We start from the raw sequence: 19,576 nt of genomic DNA, 5'->3' as shown, positions 1-19,576 counted from the left end.
CCATGGCCCGGGTTCAATCCCTGGTCGGGGAACTGAGATGCCGCAGTGTGGCCAAAAAAGAAAAAAAAAAAAAAAAAAAAAAAAAAAAAAAAAAAAAAAAAAAAAAAAAGATTGGAAAAACAGACACCTTGGTTAGAGTTTTATTAAAATTTTAACTTAGTCCTTTTAGCTGTTGAGATTCTGGCTCTCCTTAAATCTGTGAAACCAGAAGATCTAAGATCTCACAGGAAGAAATTACTGCATCGTGTTGCTGACTGCAGAGCCTATGAAGGCTTGAAAGAGAAAAAAATTTTCTTACACGCATATTTACTTTGCTCTGGTTAGCTCTGACTAGAACTATGTGGTAGGATTCAAATGACAGCAGAAATTTTCTTCCACTGGCAGTTTTGTCAGCTAGTTGCATAACAGGGGCTTCTCTAAAGACCTGGTCTTTAGCCATGATAGCTGTATCTGTATTTCACATACACAGATTACATTCAGCAGCTGAAACTGAGAAATGGTCCCTTCCCTGGTTTATTGCTCTTCATATATATATATACCGTATTTACTTCTCCCCAATATAATTCAGATTCAGAAATTGAAAACCATCAGAATAATCCCAATTATGCCATGCCAATACTAAATTATCATATAATTAAAGCCTATAGCGTCTTAAATTTCATGCCTAGATCTTCGTGTCTTGTAATTACATTTACCTGAAACAAGCAGCCTTTCCATGGTCGTTTGTTACATTCCTACATAAAGGGAATACCTTCACACCTCCACACTTATACTACTCCTGCTCCTTATGCTCTTTTTTCCATTCTCAGGGAGAAAGTCTGCCTGTGAACAGTGGGGGTTAGGCCAGCAGGATCCAGTGAGGCAATGGGGGTAAAGATGGTTTGTTCAGGAATGAGCAATGGTTAAGGTGAAAGGCACTCCAGAGGCTTGCCAGCTGGGAAGCAAGCTGAAGGAGAAGAAATGAGAAGTTTCCCAGACACAGCAACCACAATATGAAAGAGATAATTTGAAGATTTGTAGCCTTGGGTGCTAAGAAATTAGTCAAAAGATCTTGACGTCTGTACATATGTCTTTGTTTCCTTTGACACGTAATCAAGATCTGTTAGGGCAGCCATCTCACGCATTAATGGTGATAAAGTATTTGATGCCAAGATTTGGAGAAAGTCTCCTAGCTGGACAAGTGTAAAGACCAAGTGTAGAGAGTAGGGTTGGGCTTGGTGACATCCTGAGTATCTCTATGGTTGGTTTTAACATCGTGGGTCTGCCTGCCACTGTGAATGTGTGTGTAGGCACTGATGATGCCTCAGGGATATTTTATAGGTTTCCCTTTTGAAAAAAATCCGGCATTACAAATTCTTCAATTAGGTCTTTAAATTGAGTGCTTGAAGCTCTACGTCCACTTCGCTGTGGTCTACAAGAAATCTCCCTAATTCCCCAAACTAGTCATCTGTCTAGGCTTTGAGTACTTACAAACTCTGTTGAGAAATAAAGAGGTGAAATCTGTCAGTTTGCATTACTCTCGTTTTGTCCAAGTGAAAAGACTTTTTAATACATCTAAACTACTCGGATTAACAAGGTGCTGCAGGAGCCACACTGCTGCATGTCACCTGGTTACCTGTTGACATGTGTTAGTAAATAAATAAGAGGGTCATCCATCAGTTGGTTTCAAACCCTGGATTTAGAGAATGATAAATTCTACAGAATTGCTCATGAAAGGAGGAAAGCTTGCTATTTCAAGACTGCATTTATCTGTGAATCACATTCCATATAAAAGTAAAAATAAAACAAAACCACAAAAAAATACATGACACACTGTCAAGTGAGCTGAATAACCTGACACCGTTTCTGAGACCTTTTAGGGAACAGGTGTTGAACACTTGTAATGAGATTTCCATGCAGCTTCAGAGGAAGGAGACAGGATTCTAGCAAGGGCTGTTCAGAGTGTTACAGATCATGGCTGAGGGAACAGTTCTCAGTAAGGAACAAACTGAAAGAGATATTACATAAACATTTGGTTTTCTCAGGAGGTGCTTATGTTTTAAGAATTTTTGCAGAAGGCAAATGTTCACACAAGAGAAGCTTCTGGAAGAATATAATTTTTCCAGATCCTGAGGAATCTGGGACATACTTAAGTACTCCTGATACATTATCTTGTGCATTTACATCATGATTTTACATCTTCTTCTGAAACTCTGAGAGTCAATGTGGTTCATGGCACTTTCATTTCAGAGTGTATTTTTTTCAAGCATAAATGGTTGGTTGACAATTCTATGTAGAAAATGAAGTAAGTAAATTGGAAACTTAGAAAACTGAGGATGTGAAAAGGTAACAATATTAGTTGAAGATAGTTACAATAAAGAGTAATGATGCATTTATAGTGATAGATGTTTTCTTCAATACTTTGAGGTCTCTCTGGAGACCACGTTTTTATCAGAGAGGGCTTCAGCTTATTTTAATCCATTTAGTGAGCCCTTCTTTCTAACATCTCTGAAACAGCCCATCCTTCCATACTGATTTGTGGTCCCACTTTATTCTCGATGAAGCATATCAGTCTCCCATTTATACATGACTCTGTCTCTACCTTCCTCTTCTGAGTATCTGCCTGATCCTGGGCTTTGGTGATGGTTTTGTAATTTGTCTTAGTATCTGGCAAGGCAAGTGTCCATACTGTTTTATATTTTCCTTAAGGTGATATAGTTTTCCAGTATCCGTTATTCTTTTACTTAAATTTTGAAGTAACTTTATCAAATTTAAAAAAAAACCCTGGAATTCTGATGGACATTGCGGTGATTTTATAGATTAATTTGGGGGGAGAGTTTATATATTATTAAGTCATCTCTCTTAAGGACATGAACTGTCTCTACATCTATTTACATTACTCTCTGTGATCTTTATTTGAATTTCAAAATTTTTCTTATAGAGGTCTAGGAAGTTTTGTATAATCTGGCTAAGTTAACTCTTGGATGCCTTATAGTTTGGTGGTTACTATGAAAGGTACCTTATCTATTTATTTATCTATCTATCTATCTAGTTGAATGATGGTGCAGAACCTGAGTGTGGTCCATGGACCACTGTGGATCCCTAAGACCTTTTGGGGGCCTGCATACTCAAAAGTACTTTCATAATAAGATGTTTTGTCTTTTAAATTCTATTGACATTTACAGTAATGATGCAAAAGCAATAGTGGGTAAAACTGTTACCTCAGCATGAATCAAGGTTATGGTGCTAAATTATACTCATCACGTACTCTTTATCACCATTCACTCAAGAAAAACAGCTAGTTTTACATAAGAATGTCCTTGAGGAAAGAGTAAAATATTATTAATTTCATTGAATCTCTACGCTTGAGTATACATTTAAAAAAGTATCGTCTGTGACAAAATGAGAAGTTTGCATAAAGCACTTTTGTGTACTGAAGTACGATGACAATCTCACGGAAAATTGTTTGTGTGATTGTTTGAGTCCAGGGCTGAGCTAATTGCTTTTTGTTTTCTTTCACAGAGAACCACTTGACTACTGAGAAAGTATGGTTATTCAGACTTGGAAATTTGGTAGACACTTTCTGAAAAATGAAGTAAACCTCTCACTTTAAGGAAACAATAGATAGTATTTGTTGCCAATGATAAAATGGAGCTTTTAAGGAAAAGTAGAATTTTAGAAAACTTGTATCTGTCAGGAGCTTGACAGCTTCCTAATACTTTAAGACTCTTCTGATGAGTCGGGGTGATATTCACAAGGGTGACTTTTTGATATTACATAATATTTGTTAACATTAAGAAGATCGCAATTCACTGCATATTTTTCAAATAATCAATACATAATGTTAAAAATTATGCATGGTGAAAGATCTATTCAAAATACATGATAAACCAGTGGAATTTAATGTAATAGCATGAAAAGTTCATTGATGTGCTTTCAGACTTCACATTTCTATTAAACTGTAACAAACTTCCACTTGCCGAATTTTGGTATAATATCAAAAAAGGAACCCCACAATTACCTGAAAAGTTTTCTAAAATATTCCTCCCTTTTCAACTACATATAAGCCAAGATTTGTTTTTCTTGTCTTAACCAAAATAATATATTGCAATAGACTGAATGCAGAAGCAGGTATGAGAATCTAGCTGTTTTTTATTAGGGAAGCCATTAGAGATGTATGAAAAGGTAAAACACTGTATACTTCTCACTACATAGTTTTTTGTTTGTTTTGGAAATTTTTTCTTTCATAAAAATGTTTACATTGACAAGTAATGAGTTCATATTTATTTTTAAACAATAACATTTTATAAATTTATTTCTAGCATGGTAAATATTGGTAGATATAACCTACATAAACAAAAGCTCTTTGGGATCTGTGTTAATTTTTAAGAGTGTGATGGGTCCTGAAACTAAAAAGTTTGAGAACCTCTGGTGTAGAGAAAGACTATTGAATTTAACAGGCTGACTTTACAACCTTGCTGAACTTTTGTATCTAATAGGCTTTATTTAGATCCTGTAGAATATTCTAGGGATATGATCATTTCATCTGCAAACAATGATGGTTTTATCACCTCTTTCCACTCTTTTGATTCACCTTTTTTTCATTCCTTTTATGTAGAGTCTGAGACTCTCAGTACTGTGAAAAATGAAAGTTTATGTACTTGTCTTGTTCCTAATCCTAGAGAATGCCTTTAAACTTTCTTCATTAAATATTCACTGTAGGTCTTTTCCTATATGGATTTTATAAAGCTAAGGAAGTCTATCTAGGCTAACAGTCTATTTTTTTTTTTTTATGGCTAAGTGTTAAACTGTTTCACCCTTTTAAAAATATCTATTGAGATCATGTGATCTTTAAGTTTTTTAGTTTTTTGATGTTGAATCACTTTTATATTCTTGTAACAAACCCCATTGACTATGATATATTATTTTATAAATATACTGTTGGATTTTGTGAGCTAATATCATATCTAGGAATTTTCCATAGATGCTTATAATGAAATGGACCTATAATAATTCTTTTTAAAAAACTTTATTTATTTTTGGCTGCGCTGGGTCTTCGTTGCTGCGCGTGGGCTTTCTCTAGTTGCAGCGAGCGGGGGCTACTCTTCGTTGCGGCACACGGGCTTTTCACTGCGGTGGCTTCTCTTGCTGCAGAGCATGGGCTCTAGGCACATGGGCTTCAGTAGTGTGGCACACAGGCTCAGCAGCTGTGGCTTTCGGGCTTAGTTGCCCCGTGGTACTTTCCCGGACCAGGGCTTGAACCCATGTCCCCTGCATTAGCAGGCGGATTCTTAACCACTGTGCCACCAGGGAAGCCCTATTTCTCTCATTCTATTGTCTTGATCAGGTTTGGGAATCAAGATTATACTTGCTTCATGAAATGAACTCCCCTCACTTCCCATTTTATTGACCCTATTTTGGATACGAATTATTTGTTCCTTAAAAGTTTGGTAGAATTTACCTCCTAAAACAACTGGGTTTAGGAATTTGGGGATGGGAGATCTTTGACAACTATTTCAATTCCTTTAAAATTTATTGGCCTACTTGAGTTTTGTTTTTTGTGCTGACTTTACCAATATACAGTTTTTTGAGACTTTCAATTTTGTATTGGTTCACAATACTCTTCTATTATTTTGTTTTGTGTCTCTAGTTACTTTCTCTCTTTCATACTATATTTATCTGCATCTTTTTCTTAACCAGTCTGATAGAAGTCTGTCTTAACTCTATTTCTATTCTCCATATCACTTAGCTTTCCTTTTGTATTGTCTACTTATTTCTCCTTTCCTGCAGCCCCCATTCTGATCTCCTAGGTCACGAACAAGTTCTTCAGCTGTATTCATCCTGTATCCTGTTTTTCTTACAACCATATTATTTTCATACCCAATATTTCCACTTGGTTTTTCACGACGTCTTGTCCCTGCATCAAGAAGGGACAAGCTAGCATCCTCCTGTATCACCTTGAGAGTATTATGCTCAATTTAAATTCTTGTTCCATCAGTTCCAGGTGGTACATATCACCTACCATCTTTACTAAGAGCTGCACTCCTTAGGAGTCTAGTAATTTGAGTTTGAGAGCTCACGATCATTTGGAGGTACAAAGAATGGGACGATGGGCAGGCTGGTGTCCTTTGCAGGGACTTCGAAAAGACAGAAGCTTAAGCTTTGGAGCAGAGAGTTCCAGGCAACACAGAACCAACACTGATAATGTCCTTTGCCTACTAAGTCATTAGGCAACTCCTATGGACAGGGATTCACCATTAATTTGTTTGATTCAAAGCAACAGCACTTGGTCAACAGTCCTGTAGTTCACCAGGCTACAGGGTTTGGATGTAGAGGAATGAAGGGATGAGCGGGTGTGGCTCAGTCCTTTCCTATTTTCATCAACATCTCCACTGCAGCACAGCTGAGGCCCTGTTTTGATAATACCACAGACACTGACCACCTGACCTACTCCCACCAATTCCAATGACAAAAGATAAGGAGTTGGACATCTCAAGGCAATGTAGTGGGGAGGCAGGAGCAGAATTTAAAAGTTTTCCTCCCTTCCGCTCTCCTTCTGACCAGCCATGCTCCAGGCTAGTGTAACTAACTCCCCACCACACAGACTGGTGAGATTGGAAGCCAAACTTCTTTGGGCAAAGTGGAGTGAAGGTGAGTAAAACGAAGGTGACAGTATAGCCTGCTTTTTGGATGGCAGCTGAAAGGAGGTGTAGAGCTCAGGATAAGGCATTATTTAGGGAGATACCATGATTATAAATGGAAGGGAAATATGTAAAAGAAGACAGAGGTACAAGCCACAGGAGAAAGAAGAGATATATAATGGAGTAAAATACATCCGGAAAGAGGTAAGTGGAATTGGGGTCAATATGAGAGGTGGACAAGTTGGCCTTGAAGAGGAAGATACCTCATCCCCTGATGATGCAGAAGAGAAGACACAGGTGAGTATAAGTAACAGGAAGTTTGGAGGTACAGAGCTGGAAAGCTGAGGCTTACTATGCACTTTACGAGATTGAAAGGAAGTGTCTGCCCTTGATCAAGTTCCTATTATAGCCTGATCTGGAAAGAAAAGATTGTTCAAGATTGAATCAAGTTTTCATATTTTTATATGTGGAATTAGCTACAACTGTCTCTGACTGAGATCGTCCTTATCTATTGTAACTCATACTCAAAATAGAATGAAATAAAAATGGAGAGAAAGGATGGATGACTCATTGACAAAGAGACTATGGATCAAGGAAAAGTTCTGCTCATTTGGGTCACAAACGATCTCATGGCATTACAAATCATTCGGCACTGGTAATATTAACCCCAACATAAGGGACAGAAGGCCAAAAGCAGAGGGCAGCAGGACAGAAGGCCAACAGTTGTTTTAGACAGAGTAACACATACTAACGCTTTCCAGAATTAAACGAAGACCAATCAGGAAGGATGTTAGAGGAATGCAGACCCAGAACTAATTTTAGAGGAGAGAGACCTAAGTGTCCTTAAATGTCTCCATGCTTTGGAGTTGACAGAACCCTCGTCCTTTGGTCACAAAAGCTGTGGGTAAACAGTGGGTGCAGAGGTCCCAGCAGTGTTGAAAGCACTGCCATCGGGTTGCCACTGGTGTACAAGGGTGCACCTCGTCTCTTCATTTTGACTTTTCACTTAGTTGGTTAGTGACCTGAGTACGCCGAGAGCTACTGAGCAACTGCACCACACTCTTGTCCTCTGTCCTAAGCTGACCGAAGGTACACACAGAGCTTGAAAGCTCTGTCAGACATAAGCAAATCACGCCTTTACTTGCCTCTTCTAACCAATAATCCCTGCAACTCCTGCTTCTTATATTCCCGAACCAGCTTTGGATACATGGGGATGAATCTGTCAACATCGTCATGAGCTGACTAATTGACATGAACACAAATTATATAGTGAGGGGTTCTTATCTTGAGGGGCTAGCGAGTTGGTGGGAGAGAAGTTGGGGCAAATGTCCTAGAAATTCTCATTCTTCCAGATCAGATATGGAAATAGCCAAAGTGAATTCATATTACTTACAGAGTACTTAAAAGAGAATATGGTTTTAATACTTTCTGGCACATACATTATATAGAATAAGGCTAATGGTGTGGCAAGGAGATGTGAAAGACATCTTATTCAATATATTGAGAACATGCTGATAAAAATAGTTTAAAATTAGCATTTCAATTGTATCATACTTGGTGATAGAATCAAAGTAATTTATGGTTATCAGAAAACAATTATCTTCTTAGGTAATTTAAATAGTTCATTGACCATCTGAAAAATACTCACAGCTTTCCTTTGTATATAGTACAAAAATAAATTTTAATTTGATCCTATCCAGGTAATCACAGATGCTAAATCAGGGTAGCTCAAGCAATGAATTTTTACTGTATATACACATATTGCCTTACAAACTGAAAAAAAAAAAAACTTTACAGATTTACATGATTTTCTCAAATATTTTAAATCAAAAGACAATAGGTCATTCTCTTTGTTTTAGAGCCGGAAATCGTATTTATCAATTTGTCCCTAAATCATCAGAAGCAGAAATGGTCACAGAGGTTTTACTTTCAGGCCTAAGTCCCAGAGTCCAAGCCACACTGTCCAAATAGGCTGGACAGAAATTCTTCAATTCTTTAATTTTGTTTTATCATTTTTAAGGTGAGGGCCCTGTTTCTTTTAGTATACAAATTACCTCCTGCAAAGTGTTGTCAGTGCTTATGGGAGTGCAAAATTTCAGGTCTATTACTGTAGCCTGAATTCATGGTAACATATAATACTCAAAAATCAAATTTATAAGGAAACTCAAAAAACTTTTATGAGAGTACACTAAGTTATCCTAGAAATATTAATATGAAATTATTCATTAACAAAAAGAATTTTCATCAACTGTGCAGTTTATATACTCATTTCTGTGCACACACATGTCCTTCAGTAGAACAGATTTCACTTTTTCTTCTTTATTGCTACACTCTGACAATGAAGTGCTAAATTACAACACCACCCAGATGGCAAACACATCCTAATGACGTAAGGATGGCCACAGTGCAACTTCTCCACTCAAAGAAAGCAAGCAGCGCGGCCCTCTGGGAAAGCATCTCTGTTCTGTTCAACTGAGACTTTGAAAATGAAAGCACTGGGGGTTAGACCTTGGAACCTGGCAACCAGAGGGCCCAGAGAGATCATCACCACAAAAAGCCTCTGCCTGTTCATTCCATGCTACCTTTTGTTTAGGGCACCTCCACATTTTGAGATTCACAAGAAGCTTAGGTACCAAATTTACGTAAAAGATCTCAGGTCAAGGCACGCTCTAAGGCGTGGTCTCCCTCCTCTTTTATCGTAAGTCACAATATGTTATGTGATTTTCAGGATAAGACAGGGACTGTTATTAGATGTTTTACAGTTGTTCTTGTCCATAAAAAATTCCGTGAATTAAAGAATGGATTCTTCTTTAAAAGTAACAGCTAATTTGCATCAACAAGGTATGTGATTTAAGAAAAATACAATGAGAAATATAAAGTTTCAATATCATTTTTTGAACCTTGGATTATAAATAAAAATGATCTTACTATTACATAAAAATTTAGGGATAAAATTAAACCAAAGAAGAAAACTAGCTGATTTCACAACTAGTTGTAAATCTCAAACTTTTCTTAAAATTAAAAAAAAAAAAAAATCGCTTTCTAGAAATTTCAGGTTCTTAAAATGGACTATCTGTTCTCATAAAACACATGTGAATAATTCCCAAGAAGGAAAGAAGGCATTTAGAGAGAGGTCATCTGTTTTATTTCATCTATTACAGAGCTGTAAAATTCCTTTATTCTGCAAATTTGTGCTGCCAGTGGAGAATTATAGAAACAACTGAAACAGGTTAGATTCTTAACTATCATTAATACAGCTGCTGTCTACAACTTCTGGCTTCTGTGATCCAGAGTTAGTGCCTTCTCACTCCCACCCTACACCACTGTAAAGGGCATGAAATTCTGGTTTAATTTTTCCAACCTTGTTATTTTTAAGTGGTTAGTTTTTGCTCTATATTGTTAATTATTCAGTGATTGGTTTGAATGATCTTTTGCAAGCCAGCCTGCCAGCTTACAGATGTTCTCGCTGCTGTAAAGAGCCTGATCCCTCTCTAGGCCATTAACTCAATCATTTACTCAATAAAGTACTGATCGAGTAACACCCCACCAGGAACTTTTCTTGGCACTGGAGATACAGCAGTTTTGAAATACATAAGCCCTGCCCTTGTGGGGCTAACATTCTAGGACAAGAGTTGGATGAAAGAACTATCTTGTGTGTTAGATCACATGGGCTATGGAGAAAAATAAAGCAGGGAAAGGGAAGAGACATTAGGGGTGGGGGAGGCTGCACATTTTAATCACGTTCAACACCCGACACTTAACACGCGTCCGGGAAAATAAAAAGAGTCAGTTTCTGGAGTTCAGCTCTTAGCCTTCCAATCAGAAACCTGTGTTGTCCAATTCAGCAGCCACTAGCCCCATGTGGTGGATGAGTACTTGAAAAGGGGCTACTTCTAATGGCGATGGGCTGGGAGAGGGAGATGCCCATTGGATTTCAAAGACATAGGAAAAAAACAATGTAATATATCTCAATAGTTGTGTATACTGAATACATTTTAAAATGATGATATTTTGGGTATATTGGGTTAAATAAGCTATATGCATAAAATTAATTTCACCTATTTCTTTTTACCTCTTTAATGTGATTACAAATTTTTTTCAAGCTACATATATGGTTTTCATCATATTTCTATGTGCAGCACTGTTCCAGACTCCTTTTTAAATGTCCGTGAATTTTAACTGAGTGCAAATTGAACTATGCAAGCTTGCCAAGAATGGAGAGGAAGGAAGACATAGGAAAATAAGAAGATATCTTAATAGGTAGACAGTGGGTTCTAATCTCCCACTTACTAGCTATGTGACCAGAGACTGGCTGGTAGATAATAACCTCTCTGCTTTGGTTTACTAAAAAAGGAATAATAATAGTAGTATTTCCTGTAAAGTCTTGTTGTAAGGAATAAACAGATACATGTAAAGTGCTTAGAATAGTGCCTGGCATGTTAAGTGTTTGCTCCTATTATTAAGTAAATATTATTTTTGGAAAAAGGGACCTTACCAATATTAACCGTTGGCTTTTGTGATGTGTGTGAGAGGTTTCTCAGAAAATGCCATGACTTTGGATCAGACAGCCTTGGAGGCAGGACAGCCAGGGGGAGAGCACGGAGAGCCCTCTGGTGTCTGAGGAACATGGGTGCGAAACTCAAGTCTGTTGAATTTTAATAGCCGCACAACCGTGTGCCAGTTACCGCCTTTTTCTGAAGTCGTAGTTACCTCTTCTGTACAAAGTAACTGGGGATAATGATTATAATGCTCAAGAGAGTACTGTTTCAAAGGCTTATCAAGCACTTAAGCTCTTACACATGCAGTTGATATTCTCATTTTTACTCACTTTTAAAACCACCTCCAAGAACATTTACTAGGTCATCCTGTTAACTGTCAACCAAATACAACTAAAGGAATATAACTACATTTCTTAAAAACCTCTCTTCTGCTACTTCAGAACAGTCGTCAATGGAGGGTAGCTTTCCCTTCGATTCACTTAAATTACTGAGGCTATACTGATTGTTTTCTCTTTTCTATACAAGCATCTGACTTTCCGAAAAGTATTTTTCCCAGAGTCTGCAGCCCAGACAGTTGAGCAGTGGTACGGTGTTAAAACACAAGTGAAGGGAAGACTTTCATCTGGTTGGAAGTGCTGTACTGTACACAGCGGGCAGCAACTGTCACAAGCAGGGCAGCTGCCTCCGCTGCACCCTCATCATGGCGTCTAGTGACCCCTTCCTATTTCACAGGGGCAGGAGCATAGTCTCTGTGGGTTGGGGATCAGGACACCTGACTCCAGTCCCAGCTGGCTGACTTCATGACTCTATGGCAAGTGGGAAAACCACTAACAACCCTAGACTTCTTGTCTGAAAATTATATAAAAACTAGTTTTACAACAGAAATGTGGGAGATAAGATGCTATAGGAGGTTTTGAAAAAGTTTGTTAAAGAGCGTGGGGCCACTGCTATCACAGCAGGCTGTCATAAGAGGGGATGGTAATATTTTTTTCTAATTCATCTTTTCTAAAGTGCACTTCAGTGATCATTGTAGGTGTGTTCTTTCCCCTTTTCCTGGCTCCGAGTGTTTTGTTCCTGACACTTTTTGAGGTCAAATACTGGAAAAGAAGTGAAGGTCGGAAAAAAGAAATAGCATCCTTAATGGAAGACTTCAGTTAAAAACAACCCAAGCAAACTTGTCTATAAGACTGCATGCAAAATTTGACTAAGATGAGAAAACTCGGATTAGAAAGGTTCATCACTTGTCTCTCACGTCACTGATTTCAAATGGAACTTAACTAATGGACCTCTTGTCTCTCTCCAACTACTAAGTGCCTACTTTGTGTCATGGGCACAGTTCTGGGTGCTGGAGATACAACAGTGAACAAGGTCAGTAGAGACCCTGCCAGCAAGAGGCTGAAGCGGAGATGTGGACAGGATGAATACATAATGGCCCATTAATTAAATTAATTACAACTGTGGGACTTCCCTGGTGGTGCAGTGGTTCAGAATCTGCCTGCCAATGCAGGGGACGCGGGTTCGAGCCCTAGTCCGGGAAGATCCCACATGCCGCGGAGCAACTAAGCCCGTGCATCACAACTACTGAAGCCCGCATGCCTAGAGCCCGTGCTCCGCAACAAGAGAAGCCACCGCAATGAGAAGCTCGCGCACCGCAACAAAGAGTAGCCCCCACTCGCCACAACTAGAGAAAGCCTGTGCGCAGCAACGAAGACCCAATGCAGCCAAAAAAAATAAACAAATACATACATAAATTAATTACCATTGTGAGAAGTTGCGTGCGTGCGCACACGCACAAAAGTAATAAAATCTTTAAAAACTCAGAGACCCAGAGAAGAACTCTTTCCTAGCAATTTCTTGAGAATGGGATTTTATAACCTCTGCTCATTCCTATGATTAACAACCTTCAAAGTTAAGAGCTGCTTACTTTTTACTTAATAGCATTTATGCATTTTTACTCTCAGGTTATCTTCCAGGAGTGATAAAAGAAAGATGGTCCTCTTTTCTAGTTCTAAGAGTCCTTCAAATATTGGCAACAGCTTCCAAATAAGATTATTGTATGTGGTTAAAACCTAATGCATAACATTAATACAGCCTCAGGTGTTTTGCTTTGAATTCATATCAAAAAAACATTGCTGAACTATTGCAGAGATAAATGGCCTATATTTTCCCTACAAAGCATTAGCAACAGTTCCAATAAAATCAAAGTCTTCGCAGTATCTTTGTCAAAGTGATCTAACAGGAGCCCTGAAAAGGAAAGAGCTATTCATGCGTATCAAAACATAACACCGCCACATTAGAAATAATGGCACATGCACGCACAAACATTGATTACCTGTTTCCTTTTCTGCTGGGCCTAAAACATAAGAGAAGAGAATTTAGGAGAAAAACAAACTTTACCCGTGTTGCTCACTCACGTAACATAAAAGACCAATCAAGCAAAGAAAAGTAGCCCATTTCCTATTTCTAACTTAAAGTTGACTTTGTTCTTGGTCTGAGCCTAAGCATAAAACAAAGCGCTTTATTTTTTAAGATACTAAAAAAGGGAGAAAATGAAAAGGATAAAAGATTTTCTTATCTAATAAGTATGCATTTTATTTTTTTTTGAAAAGATACTGCTCAGCAGTCCTACCTGACTAGATTTCTAGGATCCTTTTTCTAGAATGTTCTCACACTGGACTCGAGATAAGAGAGGGGGTGACTCCAGAAAGGAAGAGGTGGGAGAGTTCCCTGCTCACTCTCCATTGGGTCCTCTTTTAGGCTTTTCTCTAACACAGACTTGTTTTTGTGTGTGATCCAGAAGAATAACTATTCCTTTCTGATCACCATTGTTAACGTGTTTATCTAGCTGATTAATGAGAGGAGCCCATGGCTGTGTACAAATAAAAGCAAGTTCTTCATTTGTCCATATTAAAATGGATTCTACAACTAGAAAATAAATACAGAGATAAAACAAAAAAGATACCGCATATCTTTTCAGTATTGCTGGATAAGGTAATGGTCAAAAGTAACTAAAATAGGTAAGACCAAAAGGATTCTCATAGTTTTTTGGACAGCATTCATAATATTTAGATAAAACAATATTGTGTTTACTCAGGTTGTCTACAATTTTTTTCTCTTTGCCAGATTTGAAAGGTTTTAATATGTCTATTTTTTATATCAATTCTTTCAATCCGTGTTCACAATACCCAATATTCCCAAAACATGAAAATTGTTTGAAGGAGTATTCAAAATGTGAAAACCAATCTGTTTATCTTCCACTTTCCCCAAATGACCTAATATTCATTGCTTCTGCTTTAACACAACATGATATCATAATTAATGATGTTAAACTAGTATCTAAGGAGGTTTCATGTTGTTACTCTCGTGATATAATATTGGTTGCTATAGTGATGGGATGGCTTTTTTGTTAATCACTCAGGAGGCTGGTTATCACGTGCTTGTTAGAAAGCTTGATCAGATTTGGAGAGAAAAAAGGATATAACACAGCCAATTATAATCATCTTTTTCATTGTCCCAATTTTGATGAATCTATCATGGCATCAACTAATTAATAAATTTATAATTCATTAAATACAATTTTATATTAAAAGTTACTAAATTTTTTCTAACAGATGATTTACTTTTTATTTTTAGAGATAAGTATTTAACACTATAAACTTTTTTCCTCCCTAAGTTAATGCTACATGTCTTACACAAGGTAGTTTTATGATAATTAAAGAACCTGAGGTCATTTCTATTACTTTTAATTATATCAGTCAAAGGACTGTCAGATAAAAGCTGATTGTGTGACTTTGCCACAAATTTCAATCTATGTGTTTCTAAGTTATCTTAAACCTTAAATGAATAAAATGAATAATTATCCTTAATGAATAAAACCCGAAGAAAGAGAAAAAATGCACAGTCCTCTCAAGAGATCTAATCTTACAAATGCATCAATATACTGTAAGCAATTAAAAGTTGCAGGAAATTCTATCAGTTTATTTCAGCCCTCACGACAATCAACAAGTTTCCTCTTTCTCTGAGAGATGCTGCAGAACCAGAAATAAAATTAAATAATACGTCACTGTTACTGTTCAGGAAAGAATACAGTGCCCATAGTTTAAATGTGAGACATACTTACTGTAATGTCAAAAAATACAACCCATGAAAACACGTTTTGGTTTCTTCAAAACTCAAAATAAGAACAAAGGACAACTTAAGCATGAATCCTGGGTCTTCCATTCAAGCAGAGTCCCAGGAGGCATATTAAGGCAATGAATAGGAAAAAGCTCTTCAGTTCACCAGCTGAGATTTTAATGAGACATTTCCCTTTGCCATGGCACAGGTTTGTTCAAGAAAGGAAAGGACTTCTCACAGAAAATGCACTTAATAGGCAATGTTGGCTCTCACTGCCATTTCGGCAATTGCTCACTGCACTGACCTTCTATCTTGGCATATTCTGTGAGTCTCGTGTAATTGATCAAGGCAGCTTTCTCAAGACATTTTCTCACCACTTTTTTCACCTCTTCTGCTGGTATGGGAGTGGCAATATCTTTCATTAAAACCTAGAGAGAGAGAGAGAGAGAGAGAGAGAGAGAGAGAGAGAGAGAGAGAGAGAGAGAGAGAGGGAGGGAGGGAGGGAGGGAGGGAGGGAGAGAGAGAGAGAGAGACGGCATAACATACTAAAAAACAAGTACACAAATTGCCCTAGACCTATTGGTAGGAAGGGGTCCTAGGTAACACTGGGGGAGGTGATGAGTCAGCACTTCACAACCGGGAAGTAATTTCTCCCAGTCTTGGCTCCGCCTGTCTAAGCCTCATTTATGCACATCAAAACCTCCCTTGCCCAAGCCACCATTCAGTGTGACTGTTATTTTTCTTCCAGGGACCCACAACGCCAGATTACAGTCCTTGGGATACTTTGTTATAAAGTTTACCTTGCATATCCCTGATTTAAAAGCTTTAAATCTTTTGAGCAATATATATGAAAACATAAATTCCATTAAAATAAGCATCATTTATGGGCTTTATAAAAATCAAGACCACTACTCTCACTAATTATACTTCAGTTATTTTGATCTGCTGGGGATGGGGGGAACTTCTTTGTCTTAGTGAAATGAATGGAGTATCAAATGTTAAAACACAAGGAAAACTTTCTGAAATTAAAAAAAAAAAACAAAAACGGATTATTTTCTGTTGGGTTCCTAAATTGTGTTTTTGGATTTTTCACTTAAAAGTATTACTATTGGCACATGGAAAATACAATTGTATCCAGAATTCAAAATATAATGTATTTAAGTACTTTTATAGGGTCTCATTGATAATTTTCCTTAAAACTTTCCTAGTGTTAAAACTGCTCACAGTAAGTTTTGATTATACAATTAGCCAAATGCTATTTTCCATATAATTAATGCGGCTTTCCGTGCTTTGCTTACATTCAAATTCTACAATATACAGGTATAGCAAAATCTTAACATAAAGAAGACAATACTTTATAAGTGTTCTGACTATCCTATTAGTCCTTTACTTTGAAAGAAATATTGAAAGAACATGAAGACATCCATTTCATGGTTTGTTACTTCATTCTATTTTGATCAGCCTCGGCACTACGGATTTTATAATCTCAAATTCATTCAATCATTCTAGCACTGGTGATCCTTGACAACATATTTTCATTTTGTCAGACAAGGTTTCCTTCTGAAAACAGCAAACTTTATCACTTAAAAATTTCCTCCCCGAACAAATTAAATTTTCCTTCATATTTTCACATTAAAAATCTTTAACACACTGATGTATATTTGGCACTTTAATTAGAACGGCACATTAGACTCTTTATTGTCAGAAAAATCCTTCTGTTTAGAGTAAAAAAAAATATAAGCATTAACAGGCACTATTATTTTTAAGGTGATTATTACTAAAATTTAAGATTAATTTTACTCTTAAGCTTTCCCATGGTGTCAAACTTTCAAATAATAGAAATAGCTGTTAAAATTAGAATGTCTATATCTATTACAGAGGTGAGTCTAGGGTTGAAGTCAGGCAATATTGCACAGTATCTAGGAGCTGGACACTTCATTTGAAGTGTGTGTGGGGAAACTAAATCCCCTTTCCTGGAGAAGTGCAGATAAAGGGCTAGCAAGTCCAAAAAATGGAGACGCACAATTTGTGTTTCATGCTTCCGCCCCAAGTTCTTCCAAGACACCATTTGTATCAAGAATTCACGTGTAGATTTTATTTTTCTAAGATCTCAGTAAGTACAGAGACGTGAAAATGAAGAAATAGCCCTTACCATTTCTCTTTCAATTCAGCAAGAGACATGATTAGTTACTGTAACTGGAATAAAGGTCACTGTTCATCCTGCCACCTGTCAGTACAGGGCACGAGGGCATCTCTTCTGTTACTAACTCTTCCCTGCTGTGGGGAGGATGGGAGCTCTGCCATGGAAACCAGCACATAGAGAGGCTGTACTAGGTACCCAGGATGGGATGCCGTTCCCAAAAGCAAAGCTGCCTTTAAGGATTTTTATCTCATTGATCATACCTTAATGGATAGGATGAAATGAAAACTGAAAAGCCTGAGTTACGTGCAGCTTTTAATATTATAAAAATTCTAATAAAACATAATTATGACAATATCTCTATCACACCATTCACAGTAATCAAGGATAAGACAGGGATATATAGATAAAACCAATCTATAATCCAAAGATCTCGCTTTAGTCATCAGTTCTAGCCCTCCTCTCCCAAATCCTTAAATCACTGAACAATGTCTCCCCTTTTTGCTTTTCAGAGGTGCGAATAAATAATATGTTATCTGGAATTCCTTGGGCAGAAAAATCAACAAGAGCCAAGTGCTTAAAGTCAACAAATCAGGACCGGAATAATCAAATCAAGGGATAGAGATGATCCCTAGATATTCTTTTTAATACAGATAAGGAATAAAACTTGTGCACATTACTTAAGCTGTTAGCTTCCAAATAGCATGTGAATAGTTTTATAGACAGGTGAAAGTATACTTCCCCTTTTTTTGAAATTGGGGTATAGTTTGGGGTAGAGTTGCTTTACAATGTCGTACTAGTTTCTGCTGTACAACGAAGTGAAACAGCTATATGTATACATATATCCCCTCCCTCTTGGACCTCCCTCCCACCCCCCTCCCTTTATACCTAATCTGCCACAAAAACAGCAGTGGAGAATAGACTTTCATTAATAAATGATTTCTAGCGTGGGTATAACACCTTATTTGCTATTTACTTTTTGTATATTTCTATAATTTCATGACTTCTATAATCATCAATTTCTGTAATTCATGAATTCTTTCAAAGTGACACAAATTGAACTGAAATAAATTCTGAGATAAACTTAGAATGAAAGAAATTATGTTTGTGAACGTTAAATGTTAAATTATTATAGGTATGAGGGATATGACAGACAGAAGTACAAATAAGTCAGGGGGATAATAAAAGACAACTGTGAAGTCTGAAAAACAGATAACTGTACTTATCTGAAATAAGGAGGGGAAAAAAAGAGGTGGGAAAAATGGATACTTCCAAAAAGACAATAACTTTAACCTTAACTCGGCATAGGATAGCAGTGGTAGGCTTCAGAAAGGCTTTGGAGAGAAAAAGCAGGATATAGAAGAATTTGAATGCAGCAAGAAAAAGCGAGAAACTGATGAAATGCAACAGACCCAGGTGATACCACACTCAGGAGGAACGGGACCATCTGCCTAGTTCAACACTAAAATACACAGCCACTGAGAATGCAAACAGTACTTACAAAGCAATGTTCAAAACATACCCTTTCAAGTAATGAAAGTGTAGCTTTCAGTGCACCTTCAGGTCGTCCAAAGGGAAAACAGTATCTTTAAAAAAAAAAAAAGGAGGAACAAGAAAGTCAAACATTTAATATCCAAGACTGCTAAATAATTCCCTCTTCTATAACTTGGTGTTATTGGAGAACATTTGTAAAAAGTGGTTAAAAGGGCATCGACCCATGCAGGGAATTTTTAAATGCTGAAATTTACCTAGTCCCTTGATTTAAATGTCTTAAACAGTAAAGGTATAAACTGTGATGAAAAAGGTTCTCAAGTTTCGATGATACATGTACAAAAATACAGTAATCAAAAAGGAATCTCTAGGGTCCTATAAGTAAAGAGAAACTTAAAACGCATTTCCTACTAATTTCTTGTTTAGGGTGTTGTTATTCAAGCTCTATGATAAAATGAAACGATTCCCCCCATTTCCTCCTATATTTATGTGCGATTTAAGATGGAAACACACACTGCATACGTAACTTCTAGGAGAAACAAGGTTCCGGCTACCCCCCCCCCCCCGCCCCGCCCCGTCCTTACATTTGCCTGTCTCTGCTGGTGTCTAGCTCTCCAACCTCCCCATCCCCCCACATAAACCTTCTGCAGCTCTAATGCCCGCAGTCATTTATCCAAAGGATTTCTAGTCCCAAGTATTCCTAATACACA

General features: G+C 37.3%; 1 protein-coding gene across 7 annotated transcripts in view; it reads right to left on the bottom strand.

Moving 5' to 3' along the window:
• The window catches only part of CADPS2 (calcium dependent secretion activator 2), a 544,229-nt gene that overhangs the window by 114,264 nt on the left and 410,389 nt on the right, over positions 1-19,576 (bottom strand). For 4 of the 7 annotated variants that reach the window (XM_059073595.2, XM_067042266.1, XM_059073599.2 and 1 more), the window contains exons 15-17: positions 18,898-18,961; positions 15,540-15,663; positions 13,452-13,472 (exon numbers count right to left, since the gene is read on the bottom strand). In XM_059073595.2, coding sequence (XP_058929578.1) covers positions 13,452-13,472; positions 15,540-15,663; positions 18,898-18,961 — 209 coding nt within the window. The remainder of the gene's footprint in view (positions 1-13,451; positions 13,473-15,539; positions 15,664-18,897; positions 18,962-19,576) is intronic. The other 3 variants (XM_059073604.2, XM_059073601.2, XM_067042268.1) reach the window with 1 other exon arrangement.

The sequence above is a fragment of the Kogia breviceps genome, chromosome 9 (genome assembly GCF_026419965.1).
Source record: "Kogia breviceps isolate mKogBre1 chromosome 9, mKogBre1 haplotype 1, whole genome shotgun sequence".
In the NCBI taxonomy this organism is placed as follows: Eukaryota; Metazoa; Chordata; class Mammalia; order Artiodactyla; family Physeteridae; genus Kogia; species Kogia breviceps.
The sequence above is the reverse complement of the archived record's forward strand: the minus strand, read 5'-3'. Positions and strand labels throughout refer to the sequence as shown.